Source organism: Camelus bactrianus, chromosome 12, assembly GCF_048773025.1.
Source record: "Camelus bactrianus isolate YW-2024 breed Bactrian camel chromosome 12, ASM4877302v1, whole genome shotgun sequence".
Lineage (NCBI taxonomy): Eukaryota > Metazoa > Chordata > Mammalia > Artiodactyla > Camelidae > Camelus > Camelus bactrianus.
Genome location: NC_133550.1, coordinates 67,751,076 through 67,773,674, shown reverse-complemented (window position 1 = coordinate 67,773,674; position 22,599 = coordinate 67,751,076). Strand labels below are relative to the sequence as shown.

General features: G+C 61.8%; 1 protein-coding gene across 3 annotated transcripts in view; it reads right to left on the bottom strand.

Annotated features, from left to right (window-relative positions):
* The window catches only part of GRAMD4 (GRAM domain containing 4), a 68,573-nt gene that overhangs the window by 25,245 nt on the left and 20,729 nt on the right, over nt 1-22,599 (bottom strand). For 2 of the 3 annotated variants that reach the window (XM_074375768.1, XM_074375769.1), the window contains exons 2-3: nt 13,097-13,307; nt 8,886-9,006 (exon numbers count right to left, since the gene is read on the bottom strand). In XM_074375768.1, coding sequence (XP_074231869.1) covers nt 8,886-9,006; nt 13,097-13,307 — 332 coding nt within the window. Of the gene's footprint in view, nt 1-1,980; nt 2,039-8,885; nt 9,007-13,096; nt 13,308-22,599 lie in introns of those variants that run through there. The other variant, XM_074375770.1, reaches the window with a different exon arrangement.

Here is a 22,599-nt window from a genome sequence, read left to right as displayed (position 1 = left end):
ACCCCGCAGACAAGGACCTCTGGACACAGCCTGGCAAATCCACTCGTCCCAGCTCCCAGCAAAGCCACAAGAAGACTTCCCGCCTTTTCCAGTTGCCTCCTTTCCTGGTGACACAGAGACAGCTCCATAAATGAAACCGACCGGCATTCTGACTGTTTCTCTCCTCCAAGTCTCTTCCCTGAGCAGCAGCTCCCGCGAGGACACCCGACTCTCCCTAGGCCTGAAACACCAACGAGACCCCATGACAGTGGGTGCCACGGGCCCGCTCCCTCGGTGACACATTAGGTCACTACAGTGCAGAGCGCGGGCAGCTCCTTGCACAGAGCAGAGACAACACAACTCTGCACAACCTTCACCCTCTTCTCGGACAAAGAACAGGAGGCCGAGTCCCTGCCGGGGGGAGAGTGCCGAGCTGCTCACTCAAGGGGCTGCATCCTGACCAGCCTCCAGCAGGACCCAGGGCGTCCAGAGGCTGTGAGGGCGAGTGGCAGCTGGCTTCTGGCCCCCAGGTCTCTACGCAGGCCTCCCCTGCCCCTGGGTCGCCCTCCAACCTTAGAGTCTAAATCGTGGCCTCTTCGGCAGTTACCCGGCCTCCGGCTGCGGGTCCTGGACGCCGTGTGCTGCAGAACTGGCCCCTCCAGGCCTCAGCACAGGACCCTCTATTCCGACCTGCTGCAGACGCCACGGCGACAGAGCAGTGCTCCCCCCAACCAGGACCTTGGACCACGTGTGCTCCTGTTCCATCTGTCGGGGGCTGAGAGGGTCTCACGAAGGGCGGGGGTGGGGGTGCAATGCCACACACAGGGCCAGGCGGCAAGCACCTCAAACATCCCCCCTATTAACTTCCTACGAAGAATGACCACAGGCACAGTGTGAGAGCGTGCCCTCTCACGGTTCTAGGGGTCAGAGTTTGAAATGGGGGCCCAAGTCCAGGTGCGGGCAGGGCTGGCTCCCTGTGGGGAGAATCCATTTCCCGGCCCTCTCCTGCTTCTAGAGGTGCCCGCGTTCCTTGGCTGGTGACCCCAGCCGGCGACCTCATCGCTCTGACTTCTGACTGTCTGTCTCCCTCTCACACGGAGGGAGATGATACCTCGTGATGATACCGGATCCACCTGGATAACCCAGGCTCATTCTCATCTCAGACCCCTAATCACACCTGCAAAGCCGCTTCTACCAGTGCAAGGAGCCGCAGTCACAGGTTCTGGTGATCAGGACGCAGGCATTCTGCGGAGCCATGACTGCTCGCCACACTTCCCCTGGCACAAGACTGGGGGCCAAGCAGGCCCTGGGAGGGCGGGAGGGACACCCCCTCCTTCCACATGGCCTGAAGAGGGTCTTCCCACTCGCGGGGGAACCCACAAGCCATGAAACAGAGAGCCTTCCCTCAGCAGGTCAAATGGCCCCGGGGAGTGCGGGGCCCCTGCCAGCCCCCTGCCTCCCTTCTCTCTCCTCCCCACCTCTGGCTGATCCCCAAACACCCTGAAGCAGGATTCATGAAATCCCCCATCGATGCTTCCTCTGACTTCTCCAAACTCTCGGCAGTGAAAAGCCCCAGTGGAGGGGACATCCTGGAGTCAGGTGTGCATGAGCCTGGGACCTTCCACAAGCCATCCTGATGGAAGCACGCTCACGGCTGCTCTCCTGAGCCTCTCTGCACCTCTGCAGCCACGCGGGTGGGCTGGACACAGGCTGTTTCATACCTGCTGATGGCTAACTCGTGGGCGGGGGTCCCCAGGAGTGGGAGCCACACCCCAGCGCATCAGACCAGGGGTCACAGCCCCGGGCGGGAGGGGCCGCTGTGCCCGGGTCACGTGGCGCAGCTCCCAGCCTGATGGTTCTCTCCTTTTCAAGGCCTGGTGCCGGCTGTGGCATCTGCTGACCTGGCAGACGGCCGGGGCCGGCCGGGGGATGGTAAGGAGGCCCACGGGAGGCCAGGGGACCCAGAATGCCTGCCCAAGATATGACTCAGAACCCCCAAACCTTCCAAGAGTGGAGTGTGCACCCAGGAGAGAGACGCTGGCATGGTCATTCATGAATCCCTCCCTGGGCTCCAGCTCAGCAGGGTCCCCGTGTGAGCTGAGCACGGCAGCCGGGTGCACAGCCTGGAACGGAAGCCAGGGCTGCTCCGGGAGATGCAGCCTGTCCCCACCCACCTCCCACAGGAGCCATCAGGCCACAGGATGTAACGGCAAGGTGGGGGAGGGCTGCGATGCTTGTGAGCCCAGAGGGGCCCTCAGACACACAGCTGTCAGTCTTGGCTTTCTAAGTTTGGTTTCTGCATCCAAAATGCCCCCTTTGTGCAGCCTGGGATCCAAACAAGCCAGGTTACCCTCTAACAGGAGCTTCCAAGGACCCCAACAATGGTGCTCCACAAACCACTGCTTTCAGAGGGACGAGGCAAAATGAGCTACCGACGTGGAGCCCTGACCCCAAGAAAGCAGCACAAGCATTTCTGGAAGCACTCGCCCACGAAGGGCTGGCTGGTCCCCCGGCCTGGCCCAGCCTTCAAGCTGACCAGTGGCATCAGGCACCCCCATCAGCCCACGGCCACCCTGACTTGCGGGAAAGACAGAGGGGACGCCTTGGCTGGTGCCCACCTACGCCTGAGCCACAGGGCCACAGCCCCAGGGAAGTCACTGGGAAAAGGAAGAGGCTTCAAGGCTATTTTTAAACCTGAAAAAGTAGAACTCTCAAGGAGGAGTCCTCTTGGCACAGAATTCAACAGGCCCAGCCACAGCCAAAAATAAAAATCAAGTGGTAATCCTTAAATAAAACTGCCTCCCACCGGCCAGGTGCACAAACGCAGGGACCACCCGCAAAGCCCATGCTGCCTCCTGGCCGGGCGGGAGGGCTGCACCCCCGGAGGCCCCCTGATCCCGGGCTCTGTGGCTTCACCTCCATGCACAGCTTCCCCAGACTCTCCCAGCCTCCCAGTCCAGTCCACCCCCCGCCCTGCCCTCACCTCGGACCTCTCTAGAAGGCAGAGCCACGCCCTCCCAACATGGGGGTATCAGGCCCTGAGCCCAGGGCGAGCCCTCACTCGCAGCAACCCCTGGGGAAAACGGTCTGTTACAGGAAAGGCCAGGCTTCTGCCGTCGCCGTCTGCTGCATCTCTCCACAGCACTGACGCCCCGCGGGCTGTCCGCCGCCGGGTGCAGGGGAAACGTCTATGGGACGACGAACACGCTGTCCAGCACCACACCGACGGCTCAGTCACTGGACCCAGAGCTGCTTAAGCTCTTACTTTCTAGCAGGCCAGGCTGCTGGCTGGCTGCTGGCCGACCACTGCGTTTCAGATACATTTTAGGAAACCAAATGGGGGTTCGGTGGTGGAGGAGGGCGTTAAAATGCTTCCTGTGTAAAATAGGAAGAAACAAGATCCCAGCCAGCGTCTTCATGCAGAACAGCTGGTTTTCGGGAACCGCTGACTGCCTTTCAGCAAGCCACGGAGCACGGATCTGACGGCTGAGGTCTGGGCTCTGGGGTCCCGGCCAGCGCTGAGCCAGGAACCACGCCCCACCCCACTCCTGCCCCTCCTTCCAGCCCAGCACTTGGGGAGGTGCTCGGCTGGGTGCTGAGCCAGGCCGGGCTGGTGGGGTCAGCTCGCCTCAGTCCAGCCAGGAGGCAGGGCCGGACATCCACAGTGAATAACAGGTTCTCACCAGGCAGCAGGAGTGACCTAGAAATACGAAATTCTGAGCCAGCCCAGTGGGTCAGACGCGAAATTTTCTGAAGGGCCAACTTCCTTTTTTCTCCTAGATAAATTCTACATGACACGGACACGCAGTCATCTCTGTCTTCATCGGCCAGTTATCTGATCTGTTTGCCCCCTTCCCGTCTAGGGGCCACCCACTTGCCATCCTCACGAAAGGCCAGAAACCACTTCCTAAGCACACCACTCCGGGCCAGAACCGCCGACCCGTCTCTGGCACTGCGGCTGCATCTTCCCAGCTCGATGCCGCTGACTGAATAAGCAGGAGGAGCAGAGTTTAAAAAAAAACCCAGGCCGCCTCCCCACCTCCCACCGAGGGGCATGTGCAGGCCCAGCTCCGAAGGGCCAGGTCTCCAGGTATCTCTGATCACCCCCACCCTGAAACCTGCCACCAGCCAGCTCTGAGCGGCTGCCCCATTCTGTTTCCAGAAGACTTCAATGGTGAGCCTGAGTCACCCAGCTGGCGCCCAGAAACTTCCTTCCTCCGGGCCCCTCTGTCCAGTCTCAGCATCCAGAGCGAGGCCCTCCAGGCCGCTGGAGGCAGACAGCCACCTCCCACTCGTGTCCCTGCCCAGCTGCTGCCGGAAGCCCTTGCACGGGGTCACAGCCGGCCTTGCTGACCTGCGCTGTGTGGCGTGGCTCAGGAGCAAAGGGCCACTCTCCCTGAGCCACCCTCTCCAGGAACCACCATCAGTGTGCCCATACCAGTGCTGGTGGCCCAGACACAACGGAGCAAGACCCGAGGGCGGGCGCTGAGGGGAGGCCCCTCCAGCGTGTCCGGGGACAAGCCCACGCCTTCACGTCAGCACAGGGAGAAGATGGGCCCGGAGCCTGGGGCTTAGCCTAGTGGCCAGCAGGCCCCTGCGCACGTCCCCGTGACCCACACTGTGCCAGGTCATTCTGGGGAAGGCCTCTGCCTGCAACCGGTGGCGCTGAGAATCTCCCTTCCCAGAGCCTGCGCCCAGCAGGTGAGGGGGCCGCACGCTCCCGCTCCGAAACCGGACCAGCGCGTGCGTGTGCTCCAGAAGCAGTGACAGCTGGACTGTGTTTCAGGCTAATGCAAACGTACGACGCCTTTCACTTCTTTACGGGCGGCTGTAACAGATTTAGGGTCCTGCCTCCAGTCCCGAGCCAGGCGCCTTTCAACCCCCACTCTGCGCTCCGCCGTCGCCTGTCGGGATCATTTGTGCTCTTCAATACTTAATGACTGAAGAGAGCCGCTGTGAACTGGGGCTGTTTCCGCTTCTCCGTGAAGGGTAATGGCCTGCTTTCCTGGGGGAAGGTACCACAGACAGCTGAATGGAATTTTAACACCGACCACTTAGGCGTCTTACAGCTGGGGGCGCGCCGGCCCTGAACGGTTCAGTGCCCACAGTTACCTGCGCACTGGGGCCGGGTCAGGAGCGAGAAGCCAGCCCCGCCCTCCGCAGACCAGGGCCGGGCAGCCACCTCGGGACACGGGGCAGCTTCAACGACAACTCACACCCCTCGGTGGTCCCTGGGGCTGACGGCGTCCTTTCTGACACACAGTATTCCCCTGGGTACTGGGACAGAAGAGACAGTGGAGGAAGGGACAGACAGGCTCTCCCATGCAAATTCCAACTCTGACCAGGTTTTCCTGGAATTCACTCCTCTCTGGGCACTGACTTCCTGTTAATCAGGTCCAGGGCATCACGCCAGACGTTCAGCATATAGAAACAAGGGCCGTCCGAGCACGCGAGGCGCGGCCGCGCAAGCGCCACCGGTAGCTGTGACAGGTCGGAGGCAGTGCAGCTACTGTAACCCGTGACTGCAACAGGGAGCGCGGGGCGGCCAGGTGCCCCGGCCACAGCCACACGGCAGGCGGAGCTGGAACCCCGGACACCGAGGACCCCGCCACGTCAGCGTGCAGGAAGTGAGAACGTGCTGATATTTATCCAAGCGGGACGGTAGCCACAGATCTGTATTTGCTTCTACAAAAACTCAATGGAAAGATAAACTGTACAATGAAAACACACCCGGTTTTCAACAGGGGAGGGGGCTGGGGGTGGACAGGAAGAGAAACTCGAGTTCTCCGCATACACCCTGAAAACAATGTTAGATACCTACAAAACTAAATTTAGTTTTTAAAAGAACTCTCTACAGCCCGGGTGGGGACAACATGGCACCCCAGACCCCCTGGTCAGTCGCCCTGAGGATGCAGCATCCCACCTGCCCTGCGTCTCACCACTAGGAGACGCGAGACAGTCACAGCCCGCGGGTGGTCTCCCTGAGCCCCGCTGAGGTCATGACCACAGCGACTGAGACTCGTTAACGACGTTTAAATCCACAGTCTCATCGTGATGACGCCAAAACCCCCCACAAAAGCCGGAGCCCCGCGCAGGTCACCCCGGGAGGGGCTCCAAGTACAGACCCAAGCCATTGTTTTGAAAGCGGGATACACAGGGGAGGTACAAGCGTGTCCCCTGCCTTCCCTATGTGCACTATACCAAACAGCTAGGTTTTCAGAAACACACTGGTTAATAAATTGAGAAAGAATAGCAGAAAACGGCCATTGCAGCTGCTAATGAGGTGATGCATGGGGGTCACACGTCCGGGGTGGTGGCACGGAAGTGAGAGCCCACCTCAGGGAAGCTGCCACCACCACCAAGGAGGGCGTCCCCCACAGACCACCCCTCTAGCAGCACCGAGGGAGGGGGACATGCTGGCTCACGTGCTGGGGCCACGGGGACGCCCTGAGCAAGGCCCAGGGTGGGGACGTCCCCCACAGATGGCCTGGCTTCCTCCACAAAGAGCAAAGGGAGAAGCGGGGAGACCCGGCAGAGTAGGAGACAGAAGAGGCACGCCCACCCATCACAGCGTAGGGCCTTGTCTGCGACTCCAGGGAGCTGCCAAAAAATGATGAGACGTTTGGGGAAACTGGGGCTTAAGCTGGGTACGGCGATATTCCTGAAAACCGTGGGGCTCTTTGTCCTCCAGTTGTGCTACTAGATGCTGGCCTTCCGTTCATAAACGTGATGAGCCATCTACTGCAGTATTTACAGAGCAAGTCACAGGACGCTGCCTGGAATTTGCTTCAAACGGCCTGCGGGGGAAGGGCCGGGGTGGGAGCGCAGAGGAAACCGGCCTGGCCGCCGGCGACTCCTGCCGAATCCGAAGGCTCGTTACACGACTTCCTCCACTCTGATCCACTTGAAATTTCCCGTAATTAAGAAAGAATGCCTAACATTACCACCCCCTGGGCTGTCAGAGTGGAACTCTGCACTTGTACGACACGAGCTCCCCAGGAGTGAAACAGGACACTGTTCTGGTAAAACCGTGAGGACCAGCCCAGGGACGCCAGCACCGCCCACCCAGGGACGCCAGCACCGCCCACCCAAGGACAGACGGCCTCTTGCCTCTTTTTCTTTTCTCAACACGAGTCAGGTCGCCCCAGACAGTGTCCCTGCGGGTCACAGCTGTCCTGCCCACTCACCTCACTGGTGGACACACCCGCTGCCCACCTCTGCCTGGTACCCCTTCTCCTGGAGACCCCACGCTGGCCCTCCCCAGCCGGGGGGGTGGGCGGGTAGGGGTCCCTGCTAGATGCTCTCTCAGACCCTTCCCCTTTCCACGAGAGCACCTGGCTCTGCTGGTTCCTTGAGCCCCACGAATCACCAATATTCTCCGCTTGACCCACTAAAGGCAATTTCATGAGGCTGCACACACGGATGCCTCAAGCAGGGTCCGCCCAGCTCTGCTGCCCCACACAGCGGCCCCAGCAGTACCAGTGAGCCTCCCTGCAGAAGCTCAGCACAGGCCAAGGTCAAAGGTACCAGGCCCCCCACCACCCACAGCGCCGGGCAGTCCGGGCAGTCCGGGCAGACCCAGCCTGGCCTTGTCTCCCCAGCCAGCTCAGTGGCCACCTTGGACTGAGTCGCTCCACTGCGCCACCCTCAGAACCATGGGGGCCGGGACCCTGCGGCTGAGCGCTGGCTGGTGAGGCACAGACGGGCATGCACACAGGCAATGCCCCGACACGTGTGCGTGACCAGGCACACTCGCCAAGGGAAGCACGGATCTGGGGGAAGGCGGAGCAGCAGGTGGTGCGCAGAGATGCTGTGAGAGCCGCGCTGCCCCCCGCCTGGGAGAAGAAGGCAGGCCCACCCCTGCGGTCTCCCCGCGCAGCTCAGACACCCGCCTCCGTCTGCAGGCGAGGGTCCACCTGCCACACGGGTGGCAGGGGCGGCAATGCTGGTCCCCATGGCTAGAGCTCAGACAACACTTGTCATGCGAAAGGGGGAGGCACAGGAGGAAAGGACTCAGGTAGGGACAGAGGATGGGGCCTGTGGGCAAGCAAGGGTGTGGCTGCTTGGTCCCAAGCATCAGAGGGACGCCCTAGCTGGGCATGGCACCTGAAGGGAGGTGAGTCGCGTGGGCCCTTCCTCCTGGGCCCAGGCAGCTCTCCCGGTGGCTCCGGGCACTCAGGGCCGAAGCTGCATCTTTCCCCTGGTATTTTTTTCCTAACAGCATCACCCGCACCCTCGTGTTAGCTCTGAAACCCTGTCACGCAGCAGGCCACGTGCGCGGGCTTCAGGGCAGGTCTGCCTGGTGGAAGCCCCCACAAGGCAGACGACTTAACCTCACAGCAGGTCGCGCTCCTCAGCCCTGGCCCCTCCGCCTCCTCAGCTGTAGAGCGGGAGGACGCAGGGGGCGGTGAGAGGAGAAAGACACCACGTCAGATGAGACCGTCTCTGTGAGGAGCCCCAAAGCCCTTCCAGAACAATCTCTACTGTCCCCACCACCCAGAGGCCAGACGCCAGGAGCAGGGCCGATGGTCAGAGCACACATGTCGGGACCCCATGCTTGCGGCCGACAGGCAGAGAAACCCGCCGGCTCCCTGCTTGATGTGCAAACTGAACAGAACAGGACAGCGAAATTCAGACCCCCCCAACAGCTCTGGTACATCCCGAGTTAGCCGCTGCAACGCGCCAGACTCACTAAAGCAACGAGAGTTTCCAGGGGACATTTCATTCCTTCCCCGGGACGCTCCTCTCCCCTCGAGAGTAAGGACATCACAGCTGTGCCGACAGGAGCGCAGGGCTTCAGACGCAGGAGGCAAGAGGCCATGTGGGGACGTCCCCACCGTGAGCCCAGTGACAGCAGTCACGACCCAGCAGCGCCCCCTGCCCCTCCCTCCCCGACTGGTACTCACGTAAGAAGTGTTTTTCCAATAAGGCGATTTCCAGGTGACCTTTGATCTCATTTAATCGATCAAACTCCGTCCGGTTGAAGTCCTGGACTCCTGCAGCCATGATGAGGGTCCCTGGACCAGCCTAGAAGGAAAACGCCAACAGCTCAGAGGAGCTGCCTGGGCGCATTCTGCGTCCACATTCTGCGTCTCTAAGGGGCACCCCAGGGACCCCCTGTCCGGAAGGGCCGGTCCACAGGGCTCCTGGCCCAGGGGCGCCAGCTCTGCCTCAGACCCGCACCAGTTTGCCTCGGCTCCACCTGCCGGTGGGAGGGACACCTCACACAACGTGGGCCTCCCAGAGCCCCGGCGAGCCCGGCTTTCAGAAATAATGAGTTAAATCCGGAAGCGCGACACCGAGCTTCCAGATGGTCACAGTACGGCTCTCAGGCTGCGGAGGGCAGGAAACCACGGAGATCTGCGCGGGCCCACATGGCCACATCCCAGGAGGAGGGTGGGCCCAGCCACAGGGCCTGAGCCCTCACGCCCTGGGAGCACCAGGACTCCAGGAGGTGGGCGAGGACGTGGCCACGTGCCAGGCTCCGAGGTGAGCAAACTCCAAACAGGGCCCTGTCCTGTCACACAGAGGGCTAATTAAAGCCACCACCCTCTGTCCCGACGGGCCCAGGGCAGGCTCTGGTTACAGGCCACCACTGACCCTGGAAAGGAGCCAGGGCACACCAGCTCACAGCCGACACCCCCACGGTCACCCCACACCGCTTCCCGCTGCTGAGCGGGTGAGGGGCAGTGCCCAAGCGCCCCGCCCTCTGATGGGGGTCTGACTCCCTAGTTTTGGTCCCCACGCCCCTCCAAGGCTGGGTGAGGGTGGAAGGGGACACGCAGCCTGGACAGGGCCCGTGACAGCCCTGGTGACCTCTCCATACACATGTCGTCTGCTCTGAGGCCACAGCCCAAGAAGGAGAAGCTGACACCGGGGAATCGATGGGTGCTGGTAAGTCTACAGCAGCCCTGCCTGACACTTGACCTCTTGGACTTCCAGCTGCTCTGGTTCCCAGAGGGCAGGGGCCAGGCTCTGTTTACCGGGCAACCCCCCAGGCCTGGCAGGACAGGTAAGGGGAGACTGGGGCAGTGGGTGGAAGGCAGGGTACCCCCCGCCCTGCCGCAGGGAAGATGGCGCGTACTTGTCCACTCACCCCAGCAGATGAGTTTGTCCCTCTTTTGCCCATCCCCTACCACAATGGCCAAGGTGGTGGCCCCAGACCAGAGGGCAGAGGCTGGCCCAGAAAGGAGGGCCTGCACTGATTCAGTCACAGGACACTGGGCTCCATGCTGTTAGCAACTTCCTCACCAAAGCAAGGAGGGCGACCCCCAGTTTGCAGGCACCGCCTGGACACATTAATCCACGTCTTCAGATGGCTGTAACTCACATCAGCCTCTTAGCTGCTGGAACTAAACTCCTCTGGAACTTGCCCCAGAGCTTTAAGGACCCCTCACAGGGGCCCCCGGGTCCACAAGGGCCTGGGACGCTCATGGCTTCAGTTGGACCTGGTGCCGAAGCCATAGCAGCTTGGCTGGGGACCCACGGGACGGCTGGGATGGTGAGGACCGGCTCTGGGCAGCCGACCAGCTGGCGGAGACGCCGATGGGGACAGCAGGCACCGGGGTGGTGCTCTGAAACTCTGGGGGCCGAACCACTCTGCGCGCCCCGGGGTCTCTCCAGCTGACCGCTTCTCAGACCCCTCTCCAGCTGGGGGTCAAGGGCCTGGACAGGGACCTGAATGAACAAGCCCACCAAGGCTGCAGGGTCACGTCCATGGAACTGGGGAGCGGGTCCAGCCGCGTCTCCGTCCTCCAGCTTCCCAAGAACCGTGTCTCAACTCGGCTTCTCAGAGGAGGGCAGCCCCTCCCACCCCGACTCTTGGAGGCGTCTGCCACCCTGCCTCCCTGTGCGTGGGGTCACTGCCTCTGCCCCCAACTCTAGGGCGCCAGTCCCCCCCTCCTTGCTGCGCCCCTCATCTTACTGGCCTGACACTGACCACTCGGTGGACCGTGGCCTGGGGCTCCCCATCTTTCTCTTCCATGCCCCCCCCCGCCCAGCCACACGCTGACCTGGACATCACTCCACCTGCTCCACTGTAGCCCTGCACACCCCGCCTCCTGGGACCCCTCCCTCCCTCTGTCCTCTCACCGTGGGGGCTGGATTCTACCCTCAACCACCGGGTCCACCCACCGCCTTTGCCCCAGGACACTGATCGCCCACAAAAAAGGAAATAAGAATGAATCCTGACACTAGAGCAGGACCGCCCCCGAAGACACGGTGCTGAGACAGGCCCATCACAGGGGACAAGCACCCAGGCTCCCTCGTGATAGGCCTGGAGGAGTCGATTCACGGAGACAGGAGGGAGGTGGTGGGGGTCAGAGGCTGGGAGCTGGTGTCTGGTGGGGACAGAGCTTCACTCTGGGAAGATGAAAAAGTTCCAGAAACGGATGGTGGTGACAGCTGAACAACATTGTGGATGTGCTTAACGCCACCGGGCTGTGCCCTTAAAAACTATTTAAACTGCTCGATTTTACATTATGGGTGTTTTACCACAATTTAAAAGAAATAAAAAAAAAAATGTCAACACAGGCAAAGATGACCCACCTCCCTCCTCGTAAAAACCATGTAAGTTAAAAGCACTCGGAGCTGCCACTCCCCACCCCTTGGGTTGGCAAACCAGAAACACCCAAGACACCCCGTGCTGGTGGCAAGGGCGTGGGCCACGGGCCCCTCACGAGGGCGCAGCGCACACCACAGAAGGGTGGCTGGTGACGGCCACCAGGATGACAGACACCTGGACCCAGCCCACCCACCTGGGCCACGTGGGCACAAGGCTTGTGAGAGTGACGAATGCCAAGAGCTCGGGGCACCAAGTGTCCCTTGGGAGCAGAGGTTAAATGAAGGACGTCACATTCCACTGTGGGATGCTGAGCCCATCCCCCATCATAGAAGCGAGCCAGGGAAGCGTCAGGAGGAAGCAAGGGTGGAGGCGGGTGTGCAGTGAGTCAGTGTGACAGGCATTTACACACATGACCCTGAGCTCGCCCCACCCTCAGGTCCTGCCCTCGGCCCTTGCCGAACAGCTGGTCCCACCCCTCTTCTTAGGACAGTGCCTGCGACCCCCACAACGTCCCAGTGGGCAGGTAGATGCTGCCAGACTACACTGGGGGTCACACCAAGGGGGCCCTGGTCCAGCACGGGGCCCTGCGGCTGCAGGGGTCAGAGGAAGCCCAGGCGGGGGTCCCCGCCAGGCTCTGCAGCCCAGCCCCGCCTGTCACCACTCGTTCCTGCAGGAGCTAGACAGCGTTAACGACGCAGGGAGCCAGGAGGGTGAGCGCTCCGCCACATCTGGAAAGAAAACCTAGCTCAGGTGTTCGGGGAGGAACCGACAGGTCACCAAACCCGGTGTCCACTCCAAGGTCGCCCACCACGGGTGATGGGCGGCTCCAGGCTTCCTCGGTGGCAACGCGGGGGACTCAGGGAGCTGTGCTCAGCACAGAGAGCCCAGCGGTCACGCCGGGCCAGGAGTGGGCCACAGGGAGCCCGCCCTCCCTACCACACGCCTGCTGACCAAACACAAGCTCCCAGGAGGCAGGGCTGGCCCGGCCCTGTGGAGGGTTCCCACCGTCCAAACGAGGGGCGCCACTGCCTGGCCTGCAGGAGCCACTGTTCCCTCGTGGGCTGAGGACATGCAGCCTGGGCTCAGCCAGCTGCCGGGATCGGTGATGTGCACCCTGGACGGCCGGACAGACCAGCCAGAGGCTTGAGGACCCAGCGACTCCCAGACAGTGCCCTCGGCCGCCCTGGGTCAACCTCCCAGGGGCCAGGCTGGGGCCGCAGCCTCACTCCTGCATGAGAAGTCTGCGAGCCACCCAGAAAACCAACCAGGAAGGGAAAGAAATCCAGCCTCTGGACAAATGCTGGGTAAAGGAAAGGCTGTTTTATCCCCGATCTGTGGACAAGCCCCCACCCGAGAGACTGGGGGGCAGAGGGTCGGGGGCCGAGGGGGAGCAAGCCCCACTGGTGTCAGACCAGCCCAGGCAGGACACAGTCCACCCAAGTCCACTGGCCCCCGAGGATGGGGACAGTCCCATTCTGCAGCGAGGGACCCAGGGTCTGCGGCCACACGGAGGAGGGGGATGCTCTGGTCCCAGGGCCCGCACGGCGTACTCACAGGGTCCCTCAGCTCCTCGCCGTCCCGGGGCGAGGTCCGAGGTGTCTTCAGGGGCACCTCGTCTCCGCATTCGGTGTCCGAGGCGTTTGGAGACTCTGCCAGATCGAGGAAGTCGTCCCTCTTGTGACCTCTGAACCTGATCTTGTCCAGTCTCCTTAGCATGTTCAGCACTGAGCCCCTCTGCTTTACCTTAACATGACGGTCGGGGTCCCTGCAAGAGGAGAAGAGGGATGCATGGTCACCTGGTCAGTCGCCTGCTGGCCACCTACCTGCCCATGCACCCACAAGCCCCCCACACGCGGCTCCAGGCCGCAGCCCTGGGCTGGGACCAAGCACTGCCCTCGGGGAGCGGCCAGTCCCACTACTCAGGGAACCCAAGGTCCACAGGTGCCCGTCTTGTGCCCACCAGGCCCGGGCCCTGTCACCCCCACCTGGCTAGGGTGGCTGCTGAGCTCGGACCTCTGTCACCTACCCAGGCTAACTCCCCCGTGCACCCCGCAGGGCAGAAGGAAGCCACATCTCTGGGTGGGCCCTCCCAGCATAGAGGTGGGCCCAGCCTGGAGCAGGAGGGCAGCCGGACCCTGGTGCTGGCTCAGCAGAGGGGGCGGCTGTGCTGGCGTGGAGGGCACACATACATTCACACACACGTGCACACACACGTGCACACCAGGACGGACATGCAGTGGGGCCCCCGTTCCCCGTGTCCCTGCCCCGACTCAGCCAGGAAGGCTCAGGGGCAGGGTGTGAGAGGCCCTGCTGCTTGTCCAGTCGGCCTCACTCCGAAGACCCCAGTCACATGCCCCTCGGCCCGGGGCTGCAGGTCAGGGAGCTCCCACGAACCCCGGCCCTCAATCTCCATGAGACCCCGCAGGGCAGGGATGCTGGACACGCCAGGGCTCACAGCCCGTCCCGCCACTCCCCACCTTTCTGAGCCTCAGCTTCCCCCTCTGAAGCGGGCAGCACACGGATCAGGACAAAGCACCCCGAGATTTTAACGTGACGCACGAGCGCCCGACACCCAGCCTGGACCCAGTACACAGCACGATGATGTCCGCGCAAGGCGGGCAGGAAGCGGGGTGAGCAGGGTGGAACCCATCAGCTCGGCCCTCGCCGCCCAGCTGGGGTACTTCACGGAGAACCGCGAAGGCGGGAGAAGCACGTCCTGTTTTGGACGGGGCAGGCTCAGAGGTGCTCAGACCGTTAAATCATGTTAAGTCACAGCCTAAGGAAGGGTGCCCGTCTGCAGCCCCCAAGGGGCCTCCACTCCACCCACACCACTGCTCAGGGCAAGAAAGCTTGCTCACAGAGGGGGCTCTGGAAACCCGGTCAGGAAGACCCAGGGCTCGCTCTGGTCTCCGAGGACAAGGGAGGTTGCGGCACGTCAGAGGAGGAGCGCAGGAGCCCCTGGGACAGGCGCTTCTCGGGCCCCACGTGGAACACTAAGGTGGCCCAACGTGGCCCTGGAGCAAAAGCCACACGAAACCTACCACTCCCTGGAACCCAGGGGAACCTGCGCAACGCCATGGGGCTGGGGGAGGCAGTGTCCCTGCTCGCGTGGCGGGCAGGGGGCACACAGCCAGCCACCTGGAAATGATATCCAAGTACAGGAGCTGTGCACTCCAGAGGGCCTAAAAGGTTAAGTAAACTTTAAAAAAAAAAAGAGAGAGAGCTTATCAAGTCCCTAGAGAGAGCGCGACGGTCTACGTTCAGAGACTGAAAAACTAATGAAAGGTAAAAAAAAAAAAAACAAACCTCTAACTGTCAACAGGACAAAAGTAAACTACCATTTGTTTTAAAAAAAAATGCAATGAAACAGAAGACACCTGTAGCAAAAAGAGTGTATGAGAACTAGCATATTTGCTGTAGGACAACCTGAACAGGGTGATGAAAGTTAGAGGCCTCGGTACACAGACGACGCACAGACTCCCTGAGCAGAGGAGTCCCGGCAGGAGGAAAGCTACCAGCACTCGTGCAAAACCCTGCAGCTTCCCTGGGAAGGAATCCGAAGCCAGGGACGCGGCGGCGACGGCGGGAAGCACCAACACTGGCACAGACGCCCTTCGGACAGTGATGCCCCGTCTCGGGACGCGTCCCAGGAGCAAGCTGAACAACGGCAAGCGTCTTGGCAGCACGGCGGCCGGGCGGGGGCTCTGAGCGCTGCAAGGACTCACGGGGTGTCCCTGGGGTCACAGAGGCAGTTATAAAATGCTGCTGCCCCGTGGTCACCGTGGTGGCCAACGGGCATCTAAAGAGACCTCAGGTGACACAGGACCCTGAGGGAGGCTCGTGGGAGGCCGTAAACTTCTCTCCAAATGTCCTGTCACGCTTCCCCACTGCTATTTTTGTTTTACTCATGCTCCCATTGCTTTTCTAACTTGAAAAATAAAAATAAACCAGGTAGAAAGTGCTGGCATGTAAACCTACTTCCTTCCATTTTCCAAAGGACCTGAGGGGCCCCTCATCACGCAGCATCCGTCATAAGGCGGTGGAAGGGTGGGCGGCCCGGGGCGGGCTGCCTTCCCGGGAGGGGAGCTGCCCGTGTCACGCAGCCACACTCCTCTCCGACACTGGGATCTGGTCAGAAGGTCCCCCGTCTGGGGCTTTCACGATCCTGCAGGCTGGGGCCGTCTTCCTTCCCGATTCAGCCGAGCAAGCAAAGGAGGCCGCCAGGGGCGAGGGGACAAAGCACCGAGTGTCCACCCGCTACCATCAGAATGCTCCTCACGCCCAGCACGGGGCCCACGCGCTGCCCTACCCAGCGGGCCCCAGCTCACAGCCCCCAGCTCACCCCACCCCTCCCCATGCCTGCTCACGTGAGCCCCCAGTGAAGCCATCTGAACACACAGCCCACCCGAGCCAGGGGGTGCCAAGGGCCTACTCCCATCCCCACCAACCCCCATCCTGCCCCAGACTCCTGGGCTCCTGGAAAGGCGAGCAGTCCATCTGTTCTCCAATAAGGACCAGGCACCAGGACACCCGACCGCCCCTCCCAGGTGGGTCCGGGGTGGGGGGGAAGCCCTCCCCATCACAGCCCCACGCCAGGCTCTCCCACACCAGGACGACACCATCTCAGCGACACCGTTCAACCCTGTCACCCCCAGCTTTCAGATGAAGACAGAGAACCGACATGGATGTGGTCCACGGACAGCAAGGGACACCAAGTGTGGCCCAGAGCGGGGCCGTCCCCACAGGGCCGGCGGCAGCGGACGCCGTCACGACAAATCTCACTTGCGCCTCCCGTTCTGGGTGCTTCCATGCGTCTCCCCCTCCCCAGCACCCGCCCAGCCTTCCCCTTCCCCAGCCAGCCCCCACGCCCCACGGCCCACGGGGAGAAAGCCTGCCTCCCCAGAACCAGCCCCTCCACGTGCACCCAAAGGTGCCCTGCACACCCACCCCTCAAGGTGGAGCGGCCCCTCAGAGTGGGATCTGCTGCCCTGGCGCCTGAAGCTCTGGGACCGATCCCGTCCCTGTACCTCCACGTGGGACACGCTCCCTGCGGCTACTCCAGAGCCCTGCTCAGAGCCGCCGCACCTGCAAGGAATCTGCAACCGAGGGCCAGGGAGGCAGCGAGACGGAGCAGGCACCACGTGGGGCACCTGTGCGGAGGCCCAGGCAGCGGCCCCCGGCTCCAGGCAGTGCCCACTGGGCTCCAGGCCCTCGGGACGCAGGACTGAGGCCAGCTCTGGCCCCGGGACACAAAGCACGCTGCTCTGGAAACCCGCTGAAAGGCCCCTGGACACACAAAGGCAGCAGTGTTCAGGGAATTCTGGACTAGGAAACCACAAAGGACTTTACTTCCCCTCCCAGCCCAAGATTTAGAGAACAGTGGGTCCCGGTCCAGCGCCTGCCACGTCCCAGGTCCCAGGATTCTCCCTCGATGCACGGTGCACGCCACCCGCCGTGTGCACCCGGATGGCCAGCCAGGGCCTGGCTTCATCCCTGGTTATCTGGTGGCTCTTCTGCAGATCCCAGGATAAACTATGTCCGTTTTCCCAAAAGAAGAAGTGCTTATCCTAAATCACACTCCTGGGGAGTCACACATGTTGGGCGAGGACTGAGCCCCTCCCTCCTCCGCACCCCAAGCCAGTCCCAGCCAACCACCCAGCCCTCTGCCAGGTCTGTGTCCTCCGGGAAGACAGCCTCAGAGGCCCGATCCTAACTGACACCCCAAAGCCCATAGCCCTACAAGATGAACCCCAAGGACCCCAACACACACATGTCTCCAGGCCCGCCTGGGGTCCCCATGGAGGGCGACCCCCAGAAGCAGTCCAGGTGCCCGAGACCCAGGAGGCACATGAGACTACTCCCCCCATTCATGCCAGGCTCAAGATTCTGGTTCCACCCGATGACCCATGGGTCTCCCCAAGCTCAAGGCCTGTCAGGGAGCCCCGCCCTCGCCCCGGATCGACGCCTCGGTCCTGCCGGGCTGGGCACAGTCAAGGGGACCCCCAATGCTCAGAGGCTCTGCTGACTCCGTGCCCACCAGCCTCCCCCAGTGTCCACTGCCGGTGGGATGTCCCGTCAGTAAAACCTCGACTCTGCCACCCACAGCTGGAGCCTCAGCGGACCCTCCCACTGGATGGTATCTGTGACCATCGAACAGAACCCTGGAAGGAGCCGGTGCCCAGGTGATCACCCCCACAGCCACCTACAGGCGGTCGGCCCCGTCTCCACACCAGGCCCCGCACCTGTGCTCCTCGCCCCCACCCCACCCTCCTGCCCGGCCGGCCAGGTCCGGGCAGCCACAGCAGCTCACAGAGCCCCTCCTCCAGGTGGCAGGAAACCAGATTCGGCGGCTGGAACCCCTCCCAGGGCTCCCGGTCTCCCTGACACTGGGCTCCAGCCCTCCTGAGCCCCTCAGAGTCCTTTGGCCACCACAACTGTTCCTCTGCAGGAGTGCCTAGCACTTCCGGTTCTGGGGCATCCCATGCTGGCTCCTTCTCCTCCCAGTACCCCTCAAGCTCCACTAGTCCTTCTGGTTTGGCGTCCTGGAACTCCCAGCTAACCCCTCGTTTGGGATTTGCGCCCCCGGCCCCACCCGTCAGCACACACGGCCGAGGGCAGGGGCAGGCACAGCCGGCAGTGCCAAGGGCCAAGGGCCGGCGGGCTCGGGGCACTGGGGAAGGAGGGGACGGTGCACAAAGGCAGGGTCCCCGGGGCTGGGCTCCGAGTGCCCTGCCGGGAGGGCCAGGCCCACATCTGCTCAGAGCCACCCGGCCACGGATGCCTCAAAGGGCCAGTGTCGGACTTTGCCCCTCAAGCCCCGGGGAAGCAGCGTCCCTGAACCCACAAACACCTACAGAGCTTAACTCCGAGGCTTCAGCAGCCGGACGTTTCCCCAGGAGGAGGCCTGCATTCCTCAGGGGCTTTCCCTCCTACACAGTTCAGGCCAGACTCCCTCGCCCCCTCCCGCCCCCCCCACCCCGTACCAGGAGCTGAGTTTCCTGCGCGGTAACAGGAAAGCTGCCCAGAGTGCTTTGGGCTCCGTGACCCCCCAATGGCCAGGGTGGCCCGGGAACGCAGGTCAGGAAGAGGAGAGCTGAGGGGGTCCGGTTTGAGCCGCCCTCCCCTCCTCTGCAAACTGGGACCGTGCACGACCTAGCAACACCCCGAGACCTCTGGGCACAGACGTACAAACATTTATAAAAATCTCAGTGATGAAGATGTGCAGCGAGCTTACAAACAACAGCAACACATTCGCTCTTCCCTGTACGTTCCATTCAGCCAAGCGGCCCTCACACTCGCTCTACTGCTTCCTGCTGAAACCCTCCCTCCACGGTCAGCCAGGGCTGCAACCCACAAGCGAGCATGGTCCGACAGGAACGTCGGGGCTGTGCCACGTGCTACTACGGCGGCAGCGCGGGGCCCCCTCACGGCGAGGAGATCCCCAGCTCTGAGCTTTCACCGCCCCCAGGTCTCCCGCGCACCCTGAAGCCTGCCGGGCCCGCATCTCAGGCACGGGCAACAAGCTCGCCTCCACGCTCCGGGGGCCGCACGTCCTGGCTGCAGCGCAGAGAGGAGACAGCTATTGTTACACCGCTTGGCAGACGGGGACGCTGAGGCAGGGCGCGAGAGGAGGGCCCCATCAGGAACATAAACCAACCTCACTGGGCTCAAGCTTGTACTTGCCTCGTCAGACAGCCCCAGCCTCCCACCCTCCCCAGCACATGCCTCTGTTGATACATCCATCACGCTGCACGACAGCTCACACACCCCTCTGCCCAGGAGACTGAGTGGGGAGCCTGGCAGACTGGCCACAGATGTTTATTTAAACAAAACAAAGCTAACAGGAAAACCTACCGTAGAGGAGCAGGTAGATAAAAGCCCAACTGCTGTCTAAGCAAATAAACTAAGCAACAGGAAACATAAGAACTCACTTCTGGCGAAGGCATTCTTTTTTTCAACTCTCTCCATCACTCTCAGCATTCAGGACTTGGAGGATCCAGCCAGGAGAGAGCTGGTAGGAAATACCTTCTGGATTCCCAGAGTCATGACTTCCTGCCGTCGCCCTGGCCCAGACCCTGAAAGCAGACCGGGGCTGCAGCTCGCAGCTGTTTGAGAGTAGGGTGTTCCCCAGATGCACTAGGACATGGCACCAGGCTTGGCAAACCTGCTCTGTGACGGGCCAGGCGGTGAATGTCTCGGGCATGGCAGGCCACACGGCCTCTGTCATAACTTCTCAGCTCTGCTGCGCTGTGAAACAGGTGCGGCTCCGGGCCAGTGAAACCTTATTTACAGAAACAGGCAGCGGAGAGCTACATTTGGGCCATGGGCCATGGTTTACTGTCCCTCACCTCAAGGCAGTAAGTGCCCGGCAGAACAAGGACTCTCAAGCAGGTCCCAGCACTCCCCGGCCCCTAACAGGCTCAGCACGCGGGACCCCCTTCCAGTGGCCTCGCCACTCACACTCGGGCGAGGGCCTCGCCACCGTCCCGTCTTCTCTAGGAAAGGGGTGAGGGCACAGAGTCGTCCACGGCGAGGCCAGCAGCCTGAGGCCAGAAGCGGTTCAGTGAGGGAGTCCCACACACCGCAGTCCACTCTGGCCCGTCCCACCTGGGCCGTGTGCCGGGGCCTCCCCCGCCCTCCACCTCCTGCACCCCACCCAAGGCAGAGGGGCCGGCTGCCAGCTCTGAGTAACCCATCACTGGAGGCCCCCACCCACACTGAGGTCCCGGGCAGGGCCCCCGCTCTGCAGAGACAAACAGCACACTGAAAAGGACCTCACTAAGCCAGGAGCCTGCCCTAAGCACCATCTTCCGCCTGGAACACCCCAATCCACCCTGCAAGACTGTGCACTGCCGCTCCCCCCAGGAAGGCTCCCCCACCCCCTCCCTGTCCCCAGAGCACTCAGCTCAACTACAGGGACCCCACCCGCCCCGCCTCAGCGTCTGGGCCCAGCACGCGGCCTGGGAGGGAAGCAGTGGGAGGGAGGCGTGTTTTGAAGACCATCCTGTCCCCGAGGAAATCTAGCACCAAAGTCACCCACGTGGCCTTAATCAACTCCCGGGGGAAAGAGCCCTGGGCTGCCTCCAAATGCCCTGCCTACAGCAGCTTTCTTCTTTTCTTAAACGTGGCCCAGCCGAGGCCCAGGGCTCCCTCCCGGGGCCCCCTGGACTCACCCGCAGACCGATCCCCGGGATGTTTCCCAGCCCAGTGCGGGTTGTCTCCACGAAGGCTTTCCACCCTGCGCAGACAGGGCACGACCCACACTTCCCACTGGGCTGGCCCAGGAAGGAGGGAGCCCGGGGCCTGCCAGCAGAGGGGCTCGGCTGGCCGCCCTCGCTGCAGAGCTCACGTCCAGTGAAAAGGAAAAACCAGCAAAAACAAACAAACCTCTGGGTCCTCTCTGCACCTGCCGCCCAGGCAGCCACCCAGGCAGCCGCCCAGTGTGGCAGACGGTTCTTACATGAGCTCCCCCGGCGGGGCCGAGGCAGAGTGGGCTGCGGCTAAACGAGACAAGCTCAATGAGCGCCTGTAATGCACGTCGGTGCCGGGGACCGTGGCAGCGGCTCACCATCTGGCAGGGATCAGGAACGGAATGGAAGTGAGCACCACACATCCAGGAGTAACAGTAACGAGCCAGTCGAGCGTTTAATGAGCACCTACTACATACAGGTGCAGTTGGGAACAGGATGCAGAGGAGGTGACGGGCCAGGACAGGTGCTCTGAGGAGGTGATGGCTACACCGCGGGCAGTGGTACCACAGAGCCGGCCGTGCCCTGCAGAGGCAGGCACCCCAGACAGAGCCCTCACACCAGAACAAGCCAGAAGGAAATGACTGAGACAGGCAGGAGCAGACCGGGCGCTGGGGTCCATTTGAGTTGGCTGCCAGGCAGGGGAGGGAGGGCGGCCTGGCCAGGCCGGCAGATGTGGACCTTGCAGGACACACCGATGCACTGGTGGGAGGGGCGAGGGCAGAGCACCCACCCACGGTCACTTTACTAGTAGCCACGCTGCACAGAGAACAAGTGCGTTTGCTGCTCCCAGGCCTCATCTCTCTTCATCCTCACGTGCCAGCCTCCGGGGACCCTCGCACCCAAGCCTGTCTCTGGGCCTGACATGCACTAAGAACTTAATGAGCCTCAGCTGCTACTATTACGGTGCCTCCCCTTCCAATGAGAGGAGGAAACTGAGGTTCAGTGAGGGAGGTCACAGCCACCCGAGGCAGAAGTCTCGTCCCTGCGGCCCAGGCGCCAGGGACCAGGCTCGCAGGGGTCCGGCGCAGCCAGCCACAGAGCTGCAGGTGCACTGTATTCTCAGCCAGCGCTCCGGCCTGATGTTCAGCACGCACGACCAGAAGCACAAATCACAGCCACGGGGACCATGGAAAACAGCACAATTCCTCAAAAAAATTAAAAATAGGACTACCATGGGATCCAGCAATCCCAAGTCTGCGTGTATGTCCAAACGAACTGAAAGCAGGGACTCGAAGGGAGACCTGCACACCCATGTTCACAGCAGCACAAGTTGCAATCACTGAAGCACGGAAGTAACCCAAGGCCCATTTGGAACACACAAAACGTGGTCTCTTACACACAAGGGAAGAGAATTCAGCCTTAAAAAGGAAGAACGTGCTAACATGGGCTACAGCACAGGTGGACCTTGAGGATGCCAAACTCAGTGAAATAAGTGGGTCACAAACAGTCAAATACCGCACGACCCCACCTGCACGAGGTACCCAGAGGAGCCAAATCCAGAGACAAAGCAGGTGGTGGGGCCAGGGCTGGGCAGCAGGGGTCTGAGAGGGGCAGTTTCAGTTTGAGAAGATGGAAAAGTTCTAGAGATGGGTGTCCACTGACTGCACATTAAGTACAGTGTGAATGTACTTAACGCCACTGAACTGTACACTTTAAAACACTAAGTCTTATGCATACGTCAAATACGTACGCAGTATGTTATTTGCACACACGTGTATTTGGCCATGTTTACACAGGAGGGGAGAGGGAAGACAAAACTCTAAAATAATCTATACATCCAGTGTGATTCCCCTGAAAAGGTTTTAA